Here is a 21,575-nt window from a genome sequence, read left to right as displayed (position 1 = left end):
TCACACACCTGAAATCCCAGAACTCAGGAGGCTGAGGCAGAATGATCACAAGAGTGAGGCCAAGCTCAGCTACACAAGAAGCTCCAAGTCAGCCTAAGCTTCACACTAGGACCTTGTTCACAAGCAAAACTACATCTAGCTAATAAAATGAAGGTTCCCCCCGCCCCCCTCCCAATCCCCAATCAAAACAGTCATTTTTTACTAATCTAGCAAAGTAATAAACCACCATTCATTCTGGAGAATATTTTGGTGTTATGGAACAATCTTTTAGTCCACTGTGAAGATGTGTTGCTCTCATTGGTTTAATAAAGAGCTAAACGGCCAATAGCTAGGCAGGAAGAGGTTAGGTGGGACTTGCAGACAGAGAGGGACCAAGAAGGGCAGAGTTGCTAGGAGACATAGGGAGATGCAAGATAACATGCATTGTTGAAAAAAGGTACTGAGCAACATGGTAGAATATAGATAAGAAATATGGGTTAATTAAGTTGTAAGAGCCAGTTAGTAACAAGCTTAAGCTATTGACTGAGCATTTATAGTTAATAAGTCTCTGTGTGGTTATTTGGGAGTTGGCTGGCGGGACAGAAAATTCTCCCTACACTTTGGCAATGTTGTATAACCTGAAAATTACTTATACTTAGTAATTAATTTTATTTTCCAGAAATATGTCTTAGATGAAATTTTAACATAAAATATATGTATGCATGGTCTAGCCTTAATATGAAGGGATGTGTCTAGTCTTATTGTAACATGATATGCCATGTATGGTTGATATCCCTAGGAGGCCTGCCCTTTCTGAAGGGAAACAGAGGAGTGGATCCGGGGGAGAGAGAAGTGGATGAAGGGACTGGGAGGAGGGGAAGGAAACTGCAGTCAGGATGTAATATATGAGAAAAAAATATATGTATACAATTTTATGTAACTTACAACAGCAACCAAAAAACCAAAACCAAATGAAAAAACTCAAAACCCCCAAACCAACTAACAGCTCACGTCTAACATTAAAGAGAACGTGCAATATCATATTAAAAATCTGTGTGGTGGCATATGACTGTAATCCCAGAGCTCAGGAGGCTGAGGCACCCTGGGTTAGACAGTTAAGATTACCTGTTGAAATCCCACATTACCATGCTTCTTTTACATGGGTTCTTAGGGTCCTTCATGCTTGCCTAACACTTTACCCATGGAGCCATCTCCCCAGCCTGTCTTTTCTTTGGTAACTGACCAATAAGGGAGGGTTCTCGACACATGCATATTTAAATATACCTTTTCATTTAGACAATCAATTATATTTTCCACATAAATTTTCATGCCTTTGTAGAATTTGTAGTTTAGAGTTTGATCTGATGCACTCTCTAGGTTCTGGATTGCAGTCTTTGAACTTTTGATGTCTTCTAGATATTTTTCATATTCTCTCTGGTGTGAGCGATGAGTATCCTGTAGTAATGTTAATCTAAATAAAATAAAAGTTTCATTTTTCATACCTTTCCTTTTAAGCAGTATCCCAATGAAGATGTTTTTAAATACAACTAGGGGAAGTAGTTACCATATAAACCTAGATTTACAAGGTGTGTGAAGTTAGGGATCACAAACACCGTTCTCAAAGGGAAAGGCAAAAAAGGACACCTACAGGGACTCAGAAACACAAGCTGACCATAGCATTTATTTCTTAATTTAATTATTTCTTGAAACTGGGTCTTTTAAACCCAAGCTTGCCTTAAATTCACTATGTACCAAAAGGATGACCTTGAACTCCTGATCCTCTGTCCCTGCATTACAGGCATGTGCCACCATATCCTTTTATAGCACAGTTTTAAGGCACAATGACTCCAGTTTTAGGCTAAAATTGATCAGAACTTATAAACTGAATTCCAAGAATAATCAAAGGTTTTAATGAAACAAGGGAGTCCATGTGTTCACTTTTACATCAATCTATAGTCTTGCTTGGAAGACTGAAGGAGCTGGCATTAACACCATTTAAACATGTTATGGTTTGGTATAATTTATTTGTTTTTTTATTTGTGATTGACTGTTTTTCAATTAGAATTTGTTGTTCCATAGGGTCCATTCTACTTGATCCTATGGTGCTCTGCTAAGGCCTACTTGGTCCAGCCCTTGAGAGTATGACACACATCAATTCAATGACTGTTTATCTTTTAAACTAAGTTACCTATCACAGACAAACAGAAACATAGGAAACACATTTCTCTCACAGCATCTGGAATATATGCGGTATTAGCATCTGAACTCAGTGGATGCCTTAGAATTAGCAAATTAATAAAAAATGAAATAAATTCAAAGTACATGGATTTTAATCAGACTAAAAAAAATTAATTCAACCAATCCTGCTAACCTGATCTTTAAAAGAAATTCTTTAGCCTAAGCCCTGTCTTGTTTCTAAATTTAGTGAGGAGACACTACATGTCTAAAAGCACTTCCCTAACTTTATGTAAATAAAGTGAGAGCTGGGCTGGGGAGACAGTTTAGTCAGTGCAGGGATGCCCTGCAAGCACCAGGACCTGTGAGGGCTCCAGAACCCACACAAAAACGTCGGCATGGTGCGCAGTTGTAATCCAGCAACCCTCCAGCTCTGGCAAGCTGGGCTAACCTACTTGGCAAGTTCCCAGCCCTCCCCCCCCCCCCCCCCCCCGACTTAAAAAATATTAACATATAGCAAATATCATTAATGATTATTTAAGTAGAACATTATTAGTGATTGATTATCTAAGCATATATTATGTTAAAAAGCCATACAACAGGGTACATATTGGCTCCTTTTTTTTTTTTTGTAAAAAAGAGAAAGTGGGGTGATATAAAAATACTATTTACTTCTATAAGATACACACATTAGGCAATTTCTAGAAAAAATAAAAGAAACTGGTGGCAAGTTTCCTTGGGGAAGCAAACTTTCCTTTTGTGTGTATCATTTTGTACTCATTTATTAAAAAAAATTTTTTCCTTTTGAAATAAAGAACCTAGTTGAAAAACAGAATACAATAAAGTTAAAAATAGCATTTACTCAGAGTATCTGAAACATTAATCTACATCAGTGACTCACTGTCTTTCATTCTATCACTCTCTGAAGGTAATTCTCTTAGATACAATCCCTCAAGAAACACCAGATGGGTTCTGGTTTATATACAATTCTCGATGTAGTAGCTTTAATTCTGTTTTATTCTAACTAAGGAAAGCTAATTAAAACACGAGCAAACGATAATGAATGTACTTCAGAAATCATCTTGAATCTGTTGAAGTGATTTCACTCAGCATCACTATTACTGAACACTCACTTAGGAGCTGGCAAGCTTTATTCTGTAGCCGGTCAGACAGTAAATATCTCAGCTTTTAGAGCTACATAATTGCTCTTGCAACCACTCAGCTCTGTGCTGTATCACTAAAGTACCCACAGGCAGTACTAACCATTCAAGCAGAGCTGTGTTCCAATTAAACTTCATTTACCAACACAGGGTGGGCTGGAGTTTGCCAATCCCACAGAATACACACAGTAAATGCTGGTATGTCTGAAGATTTCAAATATTTATTTGATAATATTACAAAGTGTCTTTTCAACAAAAGTATTTTTAAACAAACAACTATAGCTGACATATTCTGCAATCTGATCAAGGAATTGAGTTACTTTAAAGGTGACTTTAAGTAAGGAAAATTTGAACCTATTCTCAGGTTAAAAACAAAAAAACAAAACAAAGCATCTTGAGCTAGTGAGATGGCTCAGGGTAATGCACAAGCCTGGTGCCCTGAGTTCAATCTCCAGACCCTACGTAAAGATGGAAGGAGAGAACTGACTCCTCAAAGTTATACTCTGACTCCACCCATGTGCCATGAGTGTGTGTACATACACATTTTGGAAAAAAAAAAAAATGAAGACATTCTTTAAAAGGCAGCAGAATCAAAGGTACCCCTTGTATCAAACTGTCACATAGGCTAATCAAATCGTGACCATCACATCTATTCTCTCATAAACACAGGAACTGGCGGACACTAGATTCTGAGTACATTCTATAATAAAATATTTAGAACAAATAGCCACTGACAGGACATGCCGTGATTTTAGCAAAAGCACAGTCTTAAGGTTAGCACTGTCTACTCAGGGTAGTGATCAATGCCCACAGTATAAAAAAGAACCGTGCTTTTATGACCAAGAGTCATAAAAATAAGCTCTAAGCCATGGTAAATTTTCCTTGTTAATGTATTTTAAGAAAAACCACAAGTACAGACACACAAAGCCAGATGCAGCCGCACACACCTGTAATCCCAGGACTAGGGAGGTCAAAGTGGGAGGATCATGATTCAAAGGCAGCCACAGCTGCAGTTACATCTGAGGCTGGCCTGGGCTGCAGATGAAAACAAAATGCAACCAAACAAAGAGGCATGTTCACTACTACAGCAACACATGGAGGAGACTTAGAACAGAGAAATACACAAACCACAGAACAAACATGAAATATATACTGCAGAAGGTAAGCATGATGGTGCACCATGGAAGCACATGGAACTTCCCGTAACTCAGGAACTCAGAGGACAGGAGTTCAAGGCCAGCTAGGCTACAAACCAAGACCACTTCTCTAAGACAACACAAAACAAGATGACAAAATCCAGCAGTATAGAAAAATACCTATAGTCTTACTAAGTTAAAAATAATAATTACTGTTTTTAACCATGTAAGGATTATCTGTCATCAAGACTGACAAGACAAAGAAAATCTGCTGTTTACATGGTAAAACGAGATTCATTTTTTCTTATAAACCTGCTTAATATTATTGTTTACTAATTAAAACATACTGCTTTTTTTACTACTAATCACTGACGACAAATGTAAATTATCAAATAAACATTACTCACCTATTATTTAACTGTTTCTTTATAATTTCCAAATTTACTGGTGGAAATGAAATGGAAGTATCAAACTTCTTCAATGTTTGAGATTCACTGCTGCGGGAAAGGTCTATGTTTTGTCCCTAAAAAATGTGAACAATTACTGTTTAAAAAACACTTCATTTACCACACAAAGGAGACTACATAAGGTTCCCATGCCTTTGCAATATCATGGTCACAAAAAAATTTCTTTAAATTTTTCATCAGTTTTAGAATATATATTACTGCCTTTTTTTCCAGCCAGGTGCTGTGGTCAATGTCTTATATCCCAGCACCCAAAGAGGCCAGCCTTGACTACAGAGCGAGTCCCAGGGCAGCCAGCCAGGGCTACATAGGGTGACCCTGTCTCAAAGAAACAAAACCCCAAACCAAAATCAAACAAACAAAACCAACCAAGCCCTTGGCAGTACTGAGGATGGAACCTAGGACCTGATATATGCTAGGTAAGCACACTACCACTGAGCTACAGTTCTAGCCCCAAGTCTTTTAAATTCATATGTACAAACCAAATTTTAAAGGTTGGATTTCCAAAGTTAGTTCATGAAGTTTCAAAGCTAGTTTAGCTGATATTTTGAAGCATTCTTGGGAATTCATGGAGTTCTTGAAGAAACATGAGTAAGTAAAGCCATGGTTGTTTGAAATTTGGAACCTGCAGAGAATGCATTCCTGAAAGAGCATCTTATCTTATGGCCCTTCCCATTAGTCTCTCTGGCAACTCCAGTTCCCCACTACCACACTTGCTATGTAGAGCATGTTCTCAAAGCCCACTATTTCAGACAAGGACCACATTAAGCCACTGTTTCTATTTTACATAAGCATCACAGCTCACCTTGGTGGTTAGCAAGCCTGTTCTACTTCCAGTCTTACCTGCAGATCCCAAACAGTCCTGACGCTCCTTCTGTTAAAACTCCTTATGTCATGCATATCTTTCAATAAGAAAGTAGTCTTTCACTGAAGACCAGTTCTGTGAGGACTTTTCCACCCCTCTCCCCATCTGCCCACTCTCTTACAAAAGTGACCACTGAACATGTTCCTCTGTGTCACCTTGGGACTCCACTGAGACTTGTGGCACATCCCTCTATGAGCTCAGTGCAATTATTTTCCTCAGCTGCCTCAAGCAGACTGCACCCTCCTGTAACTGGCTACTGTATTCTATCAGAAACCAGACAACTCCTCTCCCATTTATGTCAGTGTTACCTTATATGGCAAAGGATGCAACTGAGAAGGATGCTGGGAGCGGGGACTTTTCTGATTGTGCACAAAGGGCCTACAGTAACACGGTCCTCATAAAAGAGGCTAGTGAAGATGGAGAGAAATGCAGCCACAGGCTAAAGAATGCCAACAGCACCTATGAGGGGCAGGGGTGAATTATCTTCTAGAGGTTCTGGAAGAAGTGCAGATCAGCCCATATTCTGACTCGGGGTGGTTTTTGTTAAACTACCAAGTCAGCGGTGAGTTGCTACAACAGCCACAGGTATCAAACACAGTGACAGACCTCCTACGGGGCCATCGGTCAGTCACATACTGAATGGGTAAAAATGCAAATGAAATGAGCTAAAGATTCCAGTTTTGTCCACTACATCTGCACCCAAAGCTGGCGAGACTGCAGCGAAACACTTCCTAACCGTGCTGATAGAAACCGAGATATTTCCTTTAGAAAGTAGTACAATACAAGCAGCAAAGACCGTAAGAAAGGTTTACCTCTTGGTTAGGGGCGGCTATTGTGGCAGTTTTTCAAGGAAGCACCCCAAATTGTACACATGAAGAAAAGGAAGAGGAAAATAACCAAATATTCAGAGTCTTATTTGCAAACAGGAAAAATAAATAAAACTACCTAAAATATTCACCAAATGAAGGATGGTCAAGAAAATTATCATTTGCCAACTATCATCAATGTTAGACACCAAAATGAGTTATAACTGGGCAGAAACGGTGTCCTTGTTTGCTTCCCAGTTGCTGGGATAAAACAGTGACCAGAAGCAACCTGGGGAGGAAAGGGCTGACTCCATCTTACATTTCCAAACAAAAGTCCATCATCAAGGAAACTCAAGGCAGGAAGCTGTAAGCAAGAATGAAGCAGAGACCTGGAAGAACACTGCTTCCTGTCATGTTCTCCGTGGCTCACTTAACCTGCTTCCTTATACAAGCCAGGACCACCTGCCCAAGGGTGGCACTGCCCACAGTGGGATGAATCCCCTCGCACATCAACCACTGATCATGAAAATGCCCACAGACTTGTCCAGAGTCCTCTTTGATGGAGGCAGTTCCCCAACTGAGGTTCCTTCTTCCCAGGTGACTCTATTTGTGCCATGCTGACAAAAGCTACTAGCAGGGAAGAAAGGCCAAGTAAGGAAATCTGAGTTCGTTCTCAATGTACACAAAGGTGTCACATTACAGTCAAAAGCAAGGACTTCTGAATGTCTCAGGAAAACACAGCCACACCCAGTAGCTGCTGGACTTCAAGCTCTAAGTAATTCAGTTGCAACTTTTATTTTATGTGAATGGGTGTTTTATCTGTGTGTGTATATACACACCAAGTGCATGTAGTGCCCACAGAGGCCAGTAAAGGGCATCAAATCCCCTAGGACTAGAGTTTCAGACATCTGTGACCTGCCATGTGGGTGCTGGAATTGAACCTAGGTCCTCAAGAAGAGCAGCCAGTGCTCTTAACCACTGAGCTGGCTCTCCAGTCCCCACAGCTGCAACCTCTGATGAAGCCACATTTGTGGAGCAGCTTTTGGGCAGATGCTATGGGAAAAGAAACTATATGAAGATCAATGAAGACACTAGACTTCATAAAAAGAAAAAGACACTAGACTTGATGTTGTGTTGAAGTCACACAGCACCAACAGAGACACACTTCTCAGTTGTAAGCAGCGTGGTTACTTAAATGAAATTACTGTGTGTCTACGTCTATGTATGAGCACACACACGCACATCAAATGTGTGGTCAGAGGACAACTTTGTGGAACTGATTCTCTCCTTCCACCTTGAGTCCTGGGGAGCCAACTTAAGTCACCAGACTGTGTGGTAAACACTTTTACCTGCTGAACCATCTTACCCAACATTTCTTCAACTTATCTGTATTCTCTTTTTCTGATGGTTCTTTAGGAGTCAGGGCATAAATCTCATTAAACTCTTTGGACTTGACTACTTAATAAATGAAGTTAATGATTTTGGTTAGGACAACCATGACAATCACTGTGCCATTAGTACTCTGTAAGTGTTCGGAACCTCTGGTATGTACCAGGGTAACAGTTGTCTACGGAAGGAAAAGCGGCAAACACAAGGGATCGGGAAGCCTGAGCTGCAGAGCAACAACCAGGCGTGTTTCTTCTCAAAGTGGTTTTTAAAAATATTTTTGATACACTGACTTCCAAGAGGAGGAGGGAAAAATAAAGTCTTTCATAATCAAAAAAACAATGTGTTAAAAAGTTCTCTAGTTAGAAATTCCACAGTGATCACACAGGTTTACCTATACTTTTGAGTTTTAATAACATGGAGATCTTAGAGTGGGTTGAACGGTAGTCCTCCCCAGGATCTACCCACAGAGCACAGGAATGAGTTGTCCCATTTGGTGCAGAGTCTTCACGGTTCTATCTAAGGAAGGATCCAGAGATGATAATACACTGGAGTTTCTGGATGAGCCTAAGTGTAAACACAACTGTCTCCCCAAGATACCCAGAGCAAAGATGCAGAAAAGGCATGGGGAAGCAGAGGCAGGGGCGGCTTGTTCTCACGCGGACGCCCAGTCCCGACAACTCACTACCCACCTTGTGAGAGAAGATTTTAGGCCAGCAAGATGGCTTAGCAGAAAAGCTGTACACGGAGACTTGAGTTTGATCTCCAGAATTCATGTCATTGCAAAGACTGAACCAACTCTACAAAGTCATCCTCTGAGCGTCACACATGCGCGGTGGCTTGTGTCCTCCCCCCATCACCCCCACACAACAATTTTTAAAAGTGAAAATAAAGTCACTGGGTTTGTGGTAACTTGTTACAGCATCCTCGGGATGCTAGCATACAGCATAGAAATAGTTACCTCTATGATCTTGACTGCTTTCCTCATTTGCTGTTGTTCCCAAATGTCTTGATTTTCATCCTCCTGACTCTCCTCACTCGCTTCTTCATTTCTGATTGCTAGACAACCAGAAGTTAACATGTTAATACTCGATATTTTCCCACTCTGACAGCAGTATTCAGATTTGGGGGGTTACCTTCTGCAGGCTTAGTAGCACTTCACACACTGTTTCTTCTTCATAATAATCCAGGATTGGGGAACCAGTATTAATTACCTTCATCTTAAAAATGAGACCAACACTCAGGCTAAATAACTGGTCGGAGCACTGTCTCGCAATGAGAACTCAAATGCAGCCGCTGGGCTCCAGGTCCAGCACGTGAATCACCAGCCAGCCACCCACTTTCCCATATGAAAAGGGCTGGGGAAAAGGAAAGGTGTGGTTTTCTCATTAAAACGTCTAATCTGGGCCACTGAGATGGTGCAGTAAGTAAACTTGCCACCAAGCTTGATAACCCTGAAGAACCCACAGGCAGAAGGGGAGAACCAACTCCCACAAGCTGTCCTCTGACCTAAAATGTCTGTAATCTTTCATGCTAACAACAAAAAATCTTAAAAGGTGGCAATGATAGTTTCCAACATTTCAAAAATAAGAGACTGTACAATTCTTTTACTTCTCAAAAATCAAAGATGGGATGCAGCATTAGTAAACATCACAACACACACCCTGAGGTAATGTTATATATGATAGAATCATATCATTTAAAAGCCATGATATTATGGGCAAAAATTGATAATAAAAATCAACACCGACACTCTTTAAAACGTAAGATATGCGTCAGGGACTCAGCTTGGTGCTGCCTTCTTTGGGGGTGGGTAAGATAGGTTGAGACTACGTGCCAGGATCACAGGAAGGAGCCGTCACAGCTGCGTTACTGGGGCTCAAACCCAAGCTTCGTGCACACGAGGCAAGACTGCCAATGGAGCTGCATCCCCACATCCAACAGCAATTTTTTTGAGAAATGGCAGAAAACATAGTCACGAGCAGACAGAAATTTCACTAGTGTAAAGAAAATGTCTTGATCGTTTTATGCCAGTGAATAAATTAAATACATACATGTTTCTTCAGCCATTCTTTGTCTGAGAGTTTGAGGCTTTGGGGCAAATAATATTCTCTTTTCACAGTCATCAGGATCACTGTCTGGGTCCTCTTCATCGCTTCTCTTTCTGTCAGAAGTGGTGGGGGGATGGTGTACATCCAGGGAAATGTAGTCCCCTGGGGCCCTGGCCAGCTCACGCTTTCTGCGGGCTTCCTGAATAAAAGCTGCATCAGGAATCTGAACTGCAACAGATGAGAGGACAGTGAAAACCAAGCAGCCACAGAATGCATGCTCCTTGCATTCAAGGTAAGAAAAAGGCACCGCGTTCCTTAATTTCCCACCGTTTAGATAGATTCACCGACTGTAATAAGTGGCTCAAAGTCTAGTCGGTAAAGGAAGAAAATTAACAGATATAGAATGCACATTAGAGAAATGAACCTAATCCAGCACTACCAGGAGATACACTGGCACCTCCACTGTGCCTTTTACTCTCTTACTAATCGGGAGCTGCTCTCTCTCACTCCTCAAGTTCTGTGTCAGGACAGGAACGTGAAGGAGCTGAGCACAGTGAGACCTTAGTGAGACGGGCAGAAGCTAGCATCAGTGGCACGTGGCCTGACTTAGAGGCGACACCAGCACACTGCCTCATCTTGTGGAAGTGAGAAACAGAACAGCACACAGCCAAGTTAGATCAAGTGAGAACCACATGAAAGAAGCCAGATAAATTAAATGTAAAGAAAACAAATACTTTTCAGGAGATCAAGGAACCTAATTGGATACAACTTTTGTTTTGTTTTGCTTTAGAGATTTATTTTTTATTATATATATTTATTAAATATATATATATATGGATGTTTTATCTGTATGCATGCCTGTGCACGTGTGTGTACCTGGTGCCCATGCAGGTGAGAAGGGGGCATCTGATGCCCTAGAACTGGAGTTACAGACAGCTGTGAGCTACTTATGTGGGTGCTGGGAATTGAACCCAGGTCCCCTGAAGAGCAGCCAGTGCTCTTAACTGCGAGCCACCTCTTCTGCCCCAATGATGACTTTAAGGCAATTTTATTTCTATAGTATAGCATATATTCACTGACATGAATTCTTATAATTTAGGAACTGAAGTTTCTTCATGCATGAAATTTACCTTTATACTTTATAAAAACTGTTTTCATAAGAAAATACCACCATAAGTAAGATGGCAGGAGAAATTCCTATCACTTCGAACATCTGAAAACAATAGGGATGTTAAGTCCCATGCAGTCCAGGCAGCCATTATGTAAGCAATAATGACTTTGAACTTCTGATCTTCCTGCCTTCTTTACATTTCCAAATGCTGAGATTACAGGCATGGACCATCATAACTAGTTTTTGTAAGGCCGAGGATCCAAATCCAGAGCTTCATAGGTGCTAGGCATTCACTCTGCCAATTCAGCTACACCTTAATGCTGATCTTAACTTTTTGAGAAATAAATATAAGACATGTATCAGGGAAATAGAAAACATAAACGCAAAGGCTCTAATGTTTAAAACACAAGAGAAAAGGTGAGAGATTTCAGAAGTCTCAGTCATGCTCTTAAATTATTTGCTTTTTTAATAGATAGTATTTATTTACTTAGTTTCTCTTGTCAAAGAGTTTAATTACATTATTTATTTTATTGGGAATAGAAGCAAAGCAAGCACCAAGGCACACATGTAAAGGTTCAGGAAAACTTGTGGGAGTCAGTTCTCCCCTTCTACCCATGGGTCCCAGGGATCAAACTTAGGGCCTTAGGCTTGGTGCCAAGAACCTTTAACCCCAGAAGCCATCTCACTAGCCCAGCTACTTATTTCTCTTTTGAGATAGGGTCTCATGCAGGTCAAGTTGGCCTGGAACTTGTGATCCTCTGGAATTACAAACAAGTGCCATCACGTCCAGCTGGACCAGTATTTACTTGAAGAAAACTATCTGGAGGTAAAGGGACAGGTGTGCCTACATTCTCTTACAGGACTCAACAGAGAACACGATCATAACAACATATATGTGGCAATGGGCCACATGCCTACAATCCCAGCATTCGGTAACTGAGGAGAGAGGCCTGCAGAAGGTTCAAGGCCAGCCTGGGCGGCATCATGACTTTAGCTGGCCAGTGCTATACTGCAAGAACATTACCTCAAAAAAGACAACAAAACATAACAGAATGAAGTGTAAATCAAATAATTTGCTGAATCCTTTAATACCAAAAAAGAAAATGTTGTTTATAAAGGTTAAGTAGGGACCTGCCAGAGCTCTGAACCTTTCCTAATGTGGGTAATGATTTTATTGTGATGTATATAAAGATAAGCCAATTATGTCTTTGAAACTGAGAAGTGTAGCTATTAGTGTCTAAGGCAGATTAAAAGATTCAGATCACAGGAGCCAACATCTGGCTCAGCCCTGGGGACACACTAGAAATATTTGGGGAGCTTAGTAACCTATGGTATTGGAGTTGAGCATAGTCTGAGGGGACTGGACTGTGGAGGTGGGGTTATGATAACACAATAGGCTCCAACACTCAAGGGTACTGGAGACACACATGACTTGGAAGTGATTCATCTGCATGACTCGGTGGATTCACTAAATCACAAGCATGGGGCTTACTGGCGAGATACTGGTGTCACAGAAAGTAGTCCTCTCCCAAGTTATAAGCAAAAGTTCAGGGAGAGGAAGACTATGCTTCCCATCCTGTTCCTCCATACCTCCATGGTCCCCACATAGCAGATGTCAGACAGATGTGGGCCGAATGGATACAGACACCTCCATGTTCTTTCTGATAGCTCATGCTTGCATATGCACCATCTACTAGACAGTTGTCTAAGAAGCTGATGTCAACTGTCTTCTCTTTTGGTAAGAAGATCTTTGCCACAGGGAGCATCTCAAGGCAGATGGTCTACCATTGGCAGATGGTTTACCACTGGCTAATTCTCTCAGCCTATCAGCTGAACACACAGCAAATACACTGTTAATACATGTAAGGCTTTGTGCTGGGATGATAGGCATGTGCCATCATACCCAGCCTTTCCATCTTTTCTTCTCTAGATAGCACATCCATGTTTTTGATGGAGTATTTGGAGGGAGGACAACTCTTTATTGTGGAACTGTCCTGCACGCTGAAGGGAATTCACCACCCCTTTCCTCTGGGAAACTATACGACTCAACTCTCTCTGATTAGAAACTACCCCACACATTGTCCCAGACTGGCCTCTCCTCAGAAGGGCAGTGCAGCCAACACTTCAGAAGCATTCCCTCACACTGTCCATCCACAGAACTATTTAGTAAGATTTAAAGTTCAGTTTCTTAGAGTATCCACATTTTAAGAGCTCAAGAGCTAACTGTGGTCAGTGGCTACTGTATTAGATGGTGAAGATACAGAATCTTTCCATCGTTTCAAAATTTCTATTCAACAGTGCTGCATCTAGAATCTACCCCAGACTGCACTTCTTACCAGGCTCAATGTTTTAAAAGATTTATATTCTTCTTCATTATGTATGTGTATTTGTGCATGTGAGGGCTGGTGCCTGAGGAGGCTGGACGTATCAGATATCCCTGGAGCTGGAGGAACAAGTGGTTGTGAGCAGCCCAATATGGGTGCTGGGAATGGCACTGTTTTCCTCAAAGATGTCTTAAGTGCCACTACACTGACCTACTTGCTCCACTTGTTACCTCTTTATCAACAGTAGGAATTACTGGTGTATAAAGTACCAGTATTAGAGCTGGGCACCAGCGGTACATCAGTCTCAGGAGGCAGGTTGTGAGCTTTAGGCCAGCTTAAGCTACAGAATGAATTCCAGACCAGCCTGGGGTACAAAGTGAAACCCTGTCTCAAAAAAAAGAAGTTAGTTCAGTTAGTTATGTACAATTATAAAAATTACCAACCTATGGGTGAAACTTCTTTTTCTTCCAGAGAACTAGAGCTGCTGGAGGATGGACTCTGACCAGCCTTCCTTTCCGGTGAGGGATGTGTTTCTTCCTCTTCATCCGTTGAGAGATCAACTGTTCTGGATTCTAAGAGGACACCTGTAGAAGCAAGAAAGTCAAAATATTTGAATCAATAGCCCAAATAAACATATACAATTCATAAGATGTCCTCAGAATTCAATACTACATGGAGCTCAAGGAAGAACGGAGCAAATAATCATTTTATTGTTTTTTTTTTTTTTTTTTTTTTTTTTTGAGACAGGGTTTCTTGATGTAGTTTTGCGCCTTTCCTGGAACTCACTTTGTAGACCAGGTTGGCCTCGAACTCACAGAGATCCGCCTGCCTCTGCCTCCCAAGTGCTGGGACTAAAGGCGTGTGCCACCAACACCCAGCTGCAAATAAACATTTTAAAGGAGAGGCTGAGAGGTGGATCAGAGGTCAAGAACACATGCTGTCCTTGCAGAAGACCTGAGTTTGGTTCCCAGCACCTGGGTCAGGCAGCTAACAGCTACCATAGACCAGGAGATGAAAAAGGCCAGCTTCATTCACATTTGCCGATGAAGCAATAAACATTGTACACATCTTCTTAAGGATAGTGGTAACAAAACCGGAATAACCCACAGAAACAAAAGCTCTTTGGGATCTCTAATTTTTAAGAGTCACAAAGAAAGTCCAAAGGCAAAAGAAGTTTGAGAACCACTGCTCTAGAAGGGAGGAGATGGTGGCTCTGGAACTCAGTATTCTTACTCAAGGTGGACCAGATGACTGACATACTTTATGTTACAAATGCAAAAGATCCTTCAATCCAGTAACTGACAGAAACAGACTCAGAGAGCCACGGCTAAGCACTGGGCTGAGCTCTGGGAGTCTTGCTGAAGAGAAGAGGGATCGTACGAGCCACGGGTGTCATAATGAGGAACCCAGAGACAGGTGACCTGAGCTCGTGGGAGATCATGGGCTCTGGACCAACAGTTAGGGAGCCTCCATGGGACTGAACTAGGCCCTCTGCATGTGGGTGACAGTTGTGTAGCTTGGTCTCTTTGTAGGGCTCCTAGGAGTGAGAACAGGACCTGTCTCTGGTGTTTAGTTGGCTTTTGGGAACCTGTTCCCCATGCTGGATGACCTTGCCCAGCCTTGATGCAGGGGGAGGAGCTTGGTCCTGCCTCAATTTGATGTGCCATGCTGTGTTCAAGCCCATGGGAGGCCTGTCACTTTCTGAATGGATTTGGAGGAGTGAGTGGGGAGGGGACAGATGGAAAAGGGGAGGAGAAAATAAGAAGGGCAGGAGGAGGGAGGGGAAACTGTGGTTCGCATGTCAAATAAATTTAAAAAAGTCCGTTAAATAAAATAAAAAGACCATTCAAAATTTAGATGAACAGAGAAACCTAACAAAAACTAAGAAAAAAATAATCACTAAGATCCTGAACCTTAAAGACATTATTTTAAGTGAAATAAGCTAGGCACACAAAGACAAATATGGCAAATGCTCATCAATATGTGGGATCTAAACAATTTGGAGGAAATCAGAGAGCTAGAGTAGAATGATGGTTAATACGAGCTGATGTGGGGATATGTTCGCAAAAGTTACAAAATTTTACAAGAATGAAGTTTGGGGTATCTATCGTACAACACAGAAATGCTAGTAAGTGCCAGCGTGGTTTGTTGCACGCGATTCTTAAAAATGGCTGGAGGATTGTACGTGTTCCCACCGTGAAAATAAATTCGGTCTGTGTAAACAACCCAAAGTATTTCACATCATCTGGTACACCATTAAGTATACCCATTTTCCATTTACAAGTAAGCATATATGAGAAATCACTAATATTCTTTAATGGGGCTAAAAACAGTTGGGAGAAAAGCCAGGACTTCAGGACTGATGAAGTATGAGTGTTCTGTCTGCATGTATGTATACGTGTGTGTGTGTGTGTGTGTGTGTGTGTGTGTGTGTGTGTGTGTGTGTGTGTGTGGTGCCTGACAAGGTCAAACAGGGCTTCCAATCCCCTTAGGGTTACAGATGGTTGTGAGCCTCCATGTAGGTGCTGGACACCGAACTCAGGTCCTCTCGAAGAGCAGCCAGTGCTCCTAACTGCTGAGCCGCCTCTCTATCCTTTAAGTGACTTTTTGTACTTGAACACATGAATGGAAAAGTCCATAGTGTCATCAATCTCTGCCTCAAAATCTCGCTTTACATTATTTTTATCTACTTTTTGTTGTTACTGCAGATAACTGATTTTAAAAATGACAGTGTTCCAAAATCCTGCCCCCCGATTCTTTAAATAAACTGTCAGGTGTTCTCAGAAAACTCTTCAGAAATTCCCAAAAGGCACACCTAACTTTCAGCTACTTTTAACAGCATCAGGACTAGTTCGCCTCCTCTTTGAGGGCTTGGGTTCACCGTGAACATCAAAAATGACTATACGACGCTCTCTAGTCGGTGCGGGTCACCTGAGTATGCAAACTGCGACATGCCACCAAAATCTACGGGAGCGTTCCACCAGCCCCGGGAGCTCGGAGACCGTAGAGGCCTCTGGAGCTGGGGACCTGCGGATCAGACCCCTTCCCGTCCCTCGGTCACCTGCGTCGCAGTCCCTGCGGGAAGCAGTTCCGGGGCTGCGCCGGGAACTCGCCCACACCCGACCTCGGCCCCGGCTGCCGCGGGCCCTGCGCGCCGGCTCCGCCGCTCCCTCTGCTCTGCCGCCTGCAGACGGCCCGCATGGCTCCGCCGGCTCCTCAGCAGGCCGCTCCTCCGCGCCTTCGCTGTCGCTGTCGCTGGACTCGACCTGGCGCCGCCTGAAAGTCCTCTGAGGCCTCAGAGCCATAATACAAACAATTAGCGCGCGTCCCCCGGCTCCGTCTCCAGCGCCTGCGCAATCGCCCGCCTCGGGTTGCGCATGCGTGGTGGTGAGAGTTCCGGCCGGTGCTGCCCGGCCAGAGTTGGCTGAGCCCAAGCCTTGTCCAGAGTGGGACGGGACTACTGTCCCAGACATTCTCGCAGCTTCTTATGGCTGAGGTCCCAGAGAGGACCTGCACATCCCGTCCAGAACAGACTGAAGTGGAGGCATAAACAGTGAAATTAAGCATAAATGATAAGCGCAGGAATAAGCAATATCAAATGATTGTCTCAAAACTCCTGCTTGTTGTTGGAAAGGATCTTAGAGGAGTTGAGAGCTGAATTCGGGGAAGGGATTAGTGGAGTTTTCGTTGTTTCAACCCATCAGATGAACGGCTTAGAAACCTGACAGAGCCATCTTTTTAAGAACACCCAGGAAGATTTCCAGAAACAAGCGTGTGTTCCAGCTGATTAAGGAAGATCGGCTCACATCGTGTGTGTGATCGAGAATTCCTGGAAAGAAGCTGTGTCTGCAAAGGCCGATTAGAACTTTAGTGAGATGGAAAGAATGGAATGCTTGCAGGCACCGAGCCTAGTTCTGTCAATCAAAGGGCTAAGGATGCACCAGTTAGCATCTGAGGCCTCTGGCTGAAATTTCTCCACCGCACTCTGTCCACTTAATGTTTTTACCAATGTATTTTAAAAATACTTTGGTTAATGAATTTCATTTTTCTGTTACTATAAAAGCTTCATAAAAATTTCCACATTGACCATGGAATTTGGGAAGGCAGAAATCTGTTTATGGGCCATGGCCACTCATTTGGCTCCAAAGCCATATTTCCTTTGGGGTGAGCACTGTTTTCACATTGACATCTGGATGGGTCCCAGGCAAGCTAGAGAGAGTAAACCCAGATGGCGAGTTGATCTCTCAGAGCTGTGATAAGAGTTTGCAGTTGCTTCCATAAGCATCAGATTCCATGCTAAGACACCTTTGAAGGTCATCACACCAGCAGCATACCTTGGCAGGAATCTAGCTTATGTTAATTCCACTGTGCTGTGGGATGGTCTGTATGTCAAATTGCTCTGATTGGTCAATAAATAAAACACTGATTGGCCAGTGGCTAGGCAGGAAGTATAGGCGGGACTAACAGAGAGGAGAAAAGAAAGAACAGGAAGGCAGAAGGAGACACTGCCAGCTGCCACCATGACAAGCAGCATGTGAAGATACTGGTAAGCCACGAGCTACGTGGCAAGGTATAGATTTATGGAAATGGATTAATTTAAGCTGTAAGAACAGTTAGCAAGAAGCCTGCCACGGCCATACAGTTTGTAAGCCATATAAGTCTCTGTGTTTACTTGGTTGGGTCTGAGCGGCTGTGGGACTGGCAGGTGACAAAGATTTGTCCAGACTGTGGGCAAGGCAAGGAAACTCTAGCTACACCACTGGTCAAGAATAAGATCACTATCACAGTTTAAAGACAAATTTGAAGCAATCTTTAATTAAATACTGGCCAAGTGGATGGGCTCTGGCCAGGCACATACCCAGGTTCCCAGGAAATAGCCCTGAGTCGTGTTTTGCAGGGGCTTAAGAGAGCAAAACCCATAATTTATCACATTTCCTATAAGGTCCAATCAGGGACAAGCATACATCCTGATGTACTTCCTGCTTGCATACCTCCTGCCTACATCCAATCAGGGGCAAGGGTACATCCTGACATATTTCCTACCCATGTGTCATCAAGCACATCCCGTGCAGATGAGTCAAACAAACTTGTTTAGGGGATGTGGTCTGTTATCTCCCATAAACAATAGCCACCAGCATTCCAGGAACTATCTGTCCTTAGGGAAGAGGCTTACAGATCAGTAGCATTTTTGTTTCACAGATCTCTTAGGCACCGTGATTAAAACTTAAAATGTTACTCTGGCTCTCACACTTACCATTCATTTTGTTTATTCGTTTTTCAAGAAGGCTTTGGTTGCCCATCAAAATATTTCCTATGACTACATTCATAAAGCTGGGTGTATACAGTTCCCAAACACAGTTATTGGGACCTGAATTAGAAATGTTCTTCACAGACTCATGGTTTTGAAACCTGGTCCACAGGATGGGACACTGTTTGGGATAGTTTTGGAACCTTTGGAACTATGGTTTAGTTAGCAAAAGTGGTTCCCTGAGGGCAGGCCTTGAGGGTGATGTATGCGTCTCTCTCTGGCCAGAGCTCTCAGCTTGCTGATTGGCTAAGGCAGGAGGAGTTAATGCTCGACACACGTTCCTGCCATCACTCACCAAGCCACCAGCCTTGCCCTTCCAACCATGAAGGAGGAGCCTCAAAAGTCCGAGTCAAAGTAAACCTCTCCTCACTTAAGTCCTTTCCTCCCAGTGTCTTGTCACAGTGTCTTGAGAAAAGTGGCCAATGTAAAAATGACATGTGTAGCCATAGTCTTCTTTTTACCCCATTTAGTTTTCAATTTTTATTGTTTTCTACATTTATTTAGTGTGTGTGTTTGTGTACATGATCCATTATGCCTAAAAGCAAGCATGTCCTAAAAGGACAACTATTGGGAATCAGCTCTTTCCCAGATCTTGTGTGAGCTGGGAGTTTGGCTCAGGTCGTCAGACTCCCAAGCAAGCACCCTTACCAGCTGAACTATTTTACCAGCCCTTTTATCTATCTATCTATCTATCTATCTATCTATCTATCTATCTATCTATCTATCTATCTACCTACCTATCTATCTATCTATCTATCTATCTATCTATCTATCTATCTATCTATCTATTTTTAACCTATTTACCATCCTATGTCATTTACTCACAATTGTTATACCCCTATGACTATAACTATTATAGCTGAGTGTTGTTTCTTGCAAAGGCGTGTATATTATTTATGCCTATTTTAGCTTGGAAATAGCATGTGTTCTGTCATATTTGTATGTATTTCTTCAATAAGGCTCCTTTAAAATGAAAATAAATATCTTTTAAAAAAATTAAAATTGTTGTTTCCAAAAATGTATTGTCAGGATTTTGATCTTTTGGGATCTTAGACTTGAGAGGTTTCAATCTTTGGGGACTTCTGACTTTGGACTATGGCTTTCAAGACTGTGTCAGACTTCCATGTCTGTGACAAACCTTAGAAAGAGGACAGGTTTATTTCCATTATTGGCTGTCTATACAGAAAAATTAGATTTCCTCTGTGTATTGATGAGGAATGAATCAAGTTAGATGGGGAGGGGTAAAGGGATTAAAATTTCCCTCCTCTTCTATCATTTCTTTCCTTTCTATCTATTTTTTTTTTGAGAAAGGGTATCATGTAGCCCAGGCTGGTCTTGAATTTGCTATGCAACTAAGGCTGACCTTGAACTCCTGAATGTTGGATCTTAGGCCTGTGCCACCACACCAACTTCTTCCTGCCTGTGTTGAGATAAGGACAGCATCTGAGAGGTTCCTGGCACTCTCGGATGGAGAAGCAACAGTACCTCAGTTGAGTCACCTCCTAGCTGGGATGAGTTTTCCATAAGTCAGGGTCTTACTCTGGAGGCCAGACTTGCCTCAAAGTCTTGGTAATGTTCCCACCTCAGTTTCCCAAGTGCCAGGACTGCAGGTGTGAGCCTGCATACCCAGCAAGCTCATATCTTTTGGACAAGTTACTTAATTGCTCTGGGCCTCAGTGACATCAGAGGAGAACAAATTAGCTGCCTTTTAGCCCTAAAACATTATGAAATGGAGGCCATTTGTTCCTCTCTACCCCTGAGTTTTCTCATCATGCAATGACCTTAGAGCCTTCTGATACCATGAATATTCTCCATTCATCTCAGAAAAGATCAAATCAGAGGGCAGAGAGACCAATCAAGGCCAAAGAAGAAGGTTCTTTCTTATTGCAGACACACATAGCGCACGGATACCAGGGTCACCGTTCACTTTGATCCAAATATCCTAAAGGAAATTGTTCTCTACAATGTCCCCTAAAACAGCCTCCCTGACATGCTGACCCATGGCAAGGAGAGCAGGACACATAGAGACCATAGGCACCACACCACAGCTGCCTCCAAGCTACCCTGTCCCAGGATGCTCCCTGGCCAGAAATGCTCCCCCCCCCCCCCAGCAATATGCTTCAAGGCATCACTGCCACTTAGACCTTCAAGTATGATCTGGGCCAGCTTCACAAAACCTGAGTTGGTGTGAAGGCACCTTAGGCACCCAGGATGCAAGTCACCTCAGAAAGAAGGAGGCTGCAGGAGCCAGGTGGTCCTCACTGAGAGTGTGGAAAGTCCTCCTCCATGAGAACTGGGAGTCAGAGCTTCTTTCAGAAATACCAGAGTGATAAAACCTGTGTGTGTGTGTGTGTGTGTGTGTGTGTGTGTGTGTGTGTGTGTGTGTGTGCCTCATGTGTGAAGGTGCCCTTTTGTGCAGGGGACAGAAGAGGGCATTGGATCCCCTGGAGCTAGAGTTACAGACAGTTGTAAAGTTGCCTGAATGGGTACTGGGGATGGAACTACTCTTCAAGGGCACAGTGCTCTTAACCATGGAGCATCCTTTTAGCCATGAAGCTGCTCTTCTTCAGAGTCCCTAGAAAGGCCAGCTGATGGTGTGGTAGCAATGTTAGTGTAAGGTATGTTATTTAATATACCAGCTAAGGGGAGGGTATGTATGGAGTGAATTATCATTTGAAAAATGTATACAAAAGGATTATTAAAGTAGTATAAAGTATACGGTCTTGGATTTGTTACTTTTAGGTCATACTTGCAGAAAGCTCACAGTAGGCTTATAAGCTGCCCGGAGTGAGGACAGACAGAGTGGTGCT

At 42.5% G+C, this 21,575-nt stretch overlaps 1 protein-coding gene across 9 annotated transcripts in view; it reads right to left on the bottom strand.

Annotated features, from left to right (window-relative positions):
* Gcfc2 (GC-rich sequence DNA-binding factor 2) overlaps positions 1-16,819 on the bottom strand; it is a 39,531-nt gene extending 22,712 nt beyond the window's left edge. For 7 of the 9 annotated variants that reach the window (XR_013049929.1, XR_013049927.1, XR_006070426.2 and 4 more), the window contains exons 1-6: positions 16,519-16,819; positions 13,901-14,041; positions 10,026-10,250; positions 8,933-9,030; positions 4,858-4,973; positions 1,264-1,450 (exon numbers count right to left, since the gene is read on the bottom strand). Coding sequence is in view for 4 of the 9 variants with exons in the window: in XM_006994680.4 (XP_006994742.3) it covers positions 1,264-1,450; positions 4,858-4,973; positions 8,933-9,030; positions 10,026-10,250; positions 13,901-14,041; positions 16,519-16,762 (1,011 nt within the window). In the remaining 5 variants the exon portion in view is untranslated. The remainder of the gene's footprint in view (positions 1-1,263; positions 1,451-4,857; positions 4,974-8,932; positions 9,031-10,025; positions 10,251-13,900; positions 14,042-16,518) is intronic. The other 2 variants (XR_013049930.1, XM_076566970.1) reach the window with 2 other exon arrangements.
* Between the last annotated feature and the right edge of the window lie 4,756 nt (positions 16,820-21,575).

This window comes from Peromyscus maniculatus, chromosome 3 (genome assembly GCF_049852395.1).
Source record: "Peromyscus maniculatus bairdii isolate BWxNUB_F1_BW_parent chromosome 3, HU_Pman_BW_mat_3.1, whole genome shotgun sequence".
NCBI classification, from domain to species: domain Eukaryota; kingdom Metazoa; phylum Chordata; class Mammalia; order Rodentia; family Cricetidae; genus Peromyscus; species Peromyscus maniculatus.
The sequence above is the reverse complement of the archived record's forward strand: the minus strand, read 5'-3'. Positions and strand labels throughout refer to the sequence as shown.